At 45.6% G+C, this 5,429-nt stretch overlaps 1 protein-coding gene across 1 annotated transcript; it reads left to right on the forward strand.

Annotated features, from left to right (window-relative positions):
* Nucleotides 1-728: 728 nt before the first annotated feature.
* LOC148030174 (hydroxycinnamoyltransferase-like) lies at nucleotides 729-3,744 on the forward strand. The gene is made up of 2 exons (XM_087686446.1): nucleotides 729-1,436; nucleotides 2,379-3,744. The coding sequence occupies exons 1-2, from the start codon at nucleotides 1,014-1,016 to the stop codon at nucleotides 3,369-3,371; spliced, it is 1,416 nt and encodes a 471-aa protein (XP_087542572.1). The 5' UTR covers nucleotides 729-1,013; the 3' UTR covers nucleotides 3,372-3,744.
* The last annotated feature ends 1,685 nt before the right edge of the window (nucleotides 3,745-5,429 follow it).

Here is a 5,429-nt window from a genome sequence, read left to right on the forward strand (position 1 = left end):
TCTCTCTCTCTCTCTCTCTCTCTCTCCACTCCTTTCCCCACTTCTCGACATAACTTATCTTGGTTGGTTATCCACATAGGCTTTAAGTAATGAAGTGGTTGATCATAACCATGGTTTTAAAGTGTATCTTTTTGCTATTAAGTGTCCCATAATTTGCCCCCTTTCAGGTTTACCCTAGGGCCTAGGGATTGCCCTTAGAGAGACGGGCAATACTTAGATCCATTTGACCTACACAAGTCACTGGAGTAAAGTCATAGGGAGTGTGGCCAAGTAACTTGACTTGTTTTTCGAAAAAAAACAGGACCCTAACAAGGAAAACAAGCATCACCAGAAATAGAGGAACTAGCTCTACTTCAAGAAGTTTGTCCCATGTGGGAGCATGCAACAATCTCTATCTCTCTCCTCTTTTAAAATGTTTTTTTTAGTGGGTTGGGGTTCGATTTCTTCAAAAAATGCATTTTCAAATTGGTTTTTTCGCACGGTGACCTTGAGTGTGGCTGCTCAGTTTTGCCATGAGAACCCAGCCACACTAAGTACATATACTTAGGCGTGGTGGGGCTCTTATTCGCCTTCTAATTTCTAAAGAAATTGCAAATTTTCAAGTCCTGAAAGTTGTAGCCTGTTGGAATGCAATTACTAAGCATGTCATCCAATGCGTATGCCATAAAGTCTCGATAGACTCAAGTCTTAAGACCCCTTTAATGTGGAAAAGTAGGCCTTCCTTGTGGTGGAGGTTTGATCTGGCAGGCCACGCGCAGACGTAGTTATCTCTTGTGGTGCGTCTCTTCTCAGAGAAAACAATTTTTTCTATATGAGAGAGACTCGGTCGAGGGAGAGACACAGACAGACAGAGCGAGAGAGAGGCGCGTGCCTGCGTACATATTCACTCATTCTCCCAATTATCGTGGCTGTAAACACTCTCCAGACGCCATTGGTTCTCTCTGCCTCGTATCACTTAGCTTCAATTTCTTCCATTCCTCGTACTGTCGCACTCAAGTAAGTCGCGCACCAACATGGGCTTCGACCCCCATGTCACCCTGCTTGCCTCGTCCTTCATCGTCCCCGCCTCCCCTACCACCGTGGGCCGCATGTTCTTGCCCTCTTCTGATGCCTTCTGGCACGAGATCCATTACAACAGACGGCTCATCTTCTACGCATCAGCGCCTGTCGATGCTGTCCAGACCTTGAAAACCGGCCTCTCCCTCGCCCTTGTGGATTACTACCCGTGGGCCGGTCGCCTTGCCCTGGGAGAGGACATGCGGCTCGTCATCGATTGCAACGATGCGGGCGTGGAGTTCGTGGAGGCCACCATCGATCGTGCGTTGAGTGAGCATGCCAAGACAGGCTTCCAGATGATGGGGTTCTATGAGCAGCTCTGCCGGGAGGTGGATCACAAGGGGGAAAGCCTCTACACCAGTCCATTACTATCCGTTCAGGTAAGCCTGCTTTATCTCTCGACAGACGACGAAGGCCGTGTACACTCTTTAGCATTAACGACGAAGGTTAATTCAAGCTCTGCAACGTCATGATGATGAGCTTCATCAAAAGAGCACCAACTCATACCTACTGTGCCTAACATTTACCGACACATCAATCCCCATGTTTCGAACTACGATGACATCATGAGCTTTATGCGAGGAGCGTAATCTTCTCCTCATATCAGTCACTGTGTTTAGATTTCCATACAGCGGGGGCCAGGCGCAGCTGCTGCAGTAGGTTGGGTATGGTGCAGCAGGCAATTGGGTGGGGTGTGGCTCTCTTTCAGGAGCTCATGATTTGACACCGCATGGGAATGGCACAGAGTTTCCAATTCTGTTTTCAGTTGCCTGCACAAAGACACATAACAAGTCATATCTGTCTCTTCTGAGGCCACGACTCCATGCGATAGGACATGCAAGCGATAGGACATGCAAGCATATGTGCCTTTATGCAGAGTTCGAGTTCATTTATGTATAGCGTCATTCCTGGCTTATGTAACCTTATTGGGTAAAAAACCATGTTTATTTTCAAATGCAAGCTCGAGGTGGAGTATATTAATCTACTCTATTCTGGGAGAGCCAGAGGGAGGAATCGTTCGTCTAAGACAGGGCCTAAAGCTTGCTACTCAGCTAAAAATCTCTACAGTGATGGAAGTCTACCTTACTTTGACGTCTAATCATGCTCCTCGATTCAAAGCATGCATGGTGATAGGATTCATAGGAACATATCTTTAACTGAACTGTACAACCAACCTTAATGATTCTTTTCAATCCGAAATCTGAACCTATCTTGGATGAAAACCTTAATGATTAGTTTTACTTCTATGGCTTAAAGTTAACTTCGAAGGATCGTGCAAGTAATAATTATAGCCTTACATGTAATCTTTCCGTGGATTTTAGGTGACAAGGTTCTTGGACGGTGGGCTTGCAGTGGCTGTGGCACAAAGCCATGTAGTGGCAGACGGGCAGTCATTATGGAACTTCATGGTGTCATGGGGGGAGTGTGCGAGGGGGGTACCATTGACGGTGGTGCCAATCCATGACAGAGAGAGGCTGGCACTGCCGAATCCATCCTCAGATAAGGCCAAGGTAGATTTTGCAGGAGGAGCTGAAGAAGCAGACGAACAAGAAGAGCTCGCCAAGTCAAGAGAAGATGTGGCTAAGCTCACGGACGGCCTGGATGAGCCGGAGATCAAGGCGGACGTTCACGATTCGCCCCTGGTGCAGTGCGTCTTCGTGCTGCCCGGGGCGGTCATTCAGGAGCTGAAGGCCCTCGCCGGTGGGGCCCACTCGTCCTACGTGGTCATGTGCGCCCACTTCTGGAAGCGCGTCACGGCGGCTCGCCGGCCGACACGTGCCGACACCACGCCATTCACGGGGCTGGGCAACCTGCGCAAGCTGTGGGAACCGCCGCTGCCGCCGGCCTACTTTGGCAACGTGATCATGTTTGGCAGGGTGGACGCGCCAGCGACACTCGTCGCGACGGAGGCGTTCCACGTCACGGCGGGGCGGGTGCAGCGAGCCGTGGCCAAGGCGCTCGACCGGGAGGGCCTCCTGGGGTTCATGCACTGGCTAGAGCTCCACAACTGTAAGGTCTCCAACGGCGACATCAAGTGGGGGGAGGGGTTCCCGGGCATCCACGTGGCCAGCTCACCCCGCTTCCCGGTCTATGACGTGGACTACGGCTGGGGACGACCGTCAGCTGTGCGTGCGGTCAAGGTCCATGGCAACGGCGAGATGGTGCTATTCCCGGGTCGGCCTGGCTCCCCTGCGGGTGACGTAGAGATCTGCATGCCTCTCTCCGCGCCTGTGCTGCGCAGGCTTCTCAAAGACCCCGACTTCCTGGCGCACGTGCCGGTCAGCCCATTTGCTGACGATGATAACTCCAATTAGAGTTGCACATTGCCATGATGAGGCTAAAGCTCAAATCAATTGAGAGTCTAGAAAGGCAACAAGATAGCTCTACAATCATCCATATTCTCGAATGAAATGGCAATACAATCAAAACACACCATTACTTATATCATTACTTATATTATTACTATATTGTTACCACATTAACATTCCAATGAGCTTTTAATCCATCCCATGTAGCATAGATGGCATCCCAATCAACATCTATCAGATCCTTAGCACCATTGTATGAAAGGAACATGAGTTGATTCAAGCTCTCGAGTAACAATCTATTGCAATCATTGGACTTGATATGATTCATTTTGGAAAAACATCTCGCACAATCAATCGTGCTTACAACAGTGATCAAGCATACACGCCATAACTTTTTCATCTCCGCAAAGACTTGATGAAACTCAATATCATGCCCACATAATTGCCACGCAGCATGCATACTTTGCCTTGGACATGTTCTTTTTAACTTCACCATGTAGTCTCCATACTCAAGCTTGCATGCATCAACATCAACAGGTATCCCAAACTTTTCTAATAAGGCATCTATCTTTATTGCACCCATTGTAAAGCATTCACGAGCATCATGTGGATAATCCTTTGGACTAAATATCTTTGCAGCCTCAAACAACTTTATATAGGCAAACTTTGCATATAGTGTAAATATAACCTTCTGTACAAATTGCTTGTCAATTTGAATGCAGTTATCCCAAGTCACCAACTGCACACAATTATCCTTAGGTCTCAATTGGTTGTTATGAAGATGGTGCCTTTCCATAGCTCTTGCATTGTTGATTAAAAAGTGCATATATCTATCTTTGACTTGCTGATAAAAATTTGTGAGATATTGTGTCCCATGACCAAAGTCCCCCAATAAGAAGCGTGCCTCAAGGATATCTATAGTAACCATAAGCTCAGTTCCTATAGAAATAATGTCTACTTGCTCAACTTGGAATTTTTTATTCAAAAGATTTAAATAGTGTAGCACATCTGCTAATAAATGAAGGAAAAATTGAATTTTAAATGAGGTGGAAAGTGTAAATAACTCTACACTTTCCCTTATCCTTATACGCAATAGAATCGGCATAAGTATTACAAGTCTTTTCACCACTTGTCCTCTAGAGAGCCATCGAATCTCATGCACCTTCAAAAGCTCATGAACTAGTAGCTCAAATTCAACAGCTGAATCTTTCAATTCTACATTCCTCTTATAAGAATTACTGAACCATTTGTAAGACTTTCGAGCTGCTGCTTCTACTACCTCAAAGATAGGTAATGTAGATAATGCATCCTTAGAAGCCAATGCATCTTTATGTGCTACACAATGGACCCCAGCTAAGTGTGGCACCTCTTGAGCAAATCGGTTAACTAGACCATGTTCTTGCGCAACCATTACACTATGTCCAGCAGTCGAAAATCCTACAAGCTTTGACTTTGGTAAACCAAAGCTTTGTAGGAACTTTGAAAGGCCATCATACAATCTTTGTGTTGTTCCATTTTGTGTCTTATCACATAAATGTGTGATACATATGATCATGTGGTGATCATTAGACACATCTGTGCTTTCATCCACCATTAGTGAATAAAAAGGGCTTTCAATAATCTCCGACTTTACCTTTTCATGCAAGTATTTGCAGCATGCCTCCAAAAACATATGAGCTGAACTTGAAGAAAGATATGATGCATAGCTTGCTTAACTAGGAACATATGGTGCCCCCAAAAAAACTAATTCTTCAACATTCTTCTGAAAATCAGAAAGTGGTTAATTCCTAATAGCAATGAAGTACATGACTTGGAGTAGCACCTTGATCCATGCAACCCTTTTATCCACCTTTGCTTGATCCATGATCTGCATATGTGTATCAAGGGGTAAAGTTGTTCTTTGCTCTTTCTTTGCCCATAAGAACTTTGCTTTCAAATGTTATTTAGATTTTTCATCCACCTCCAATGATGGTTGTTGAAGAACTGTGCTACTAACATTACCAAAAACATTGCTCATCTTAAAATGTGTGCACATCTTACATCGGATTCTTTGTTTTCCATTTG

This window comes from Lygodium microphyllum, chromosome 10 (genome assembly GCF_053477565.2).
Source record: "Lygodium microphyllum isolate KBCC chromosome 10, Lygodium_microphyllum_v1.1.10, whole genome shotgun sequence".
Lineage (NCBI taxonomy): Eukaryota > Viridiplantae > Streptophyta > Polypodiopsida > Schizaeales > Lygodiaceae > Lygodium > Lygodium microphyllum.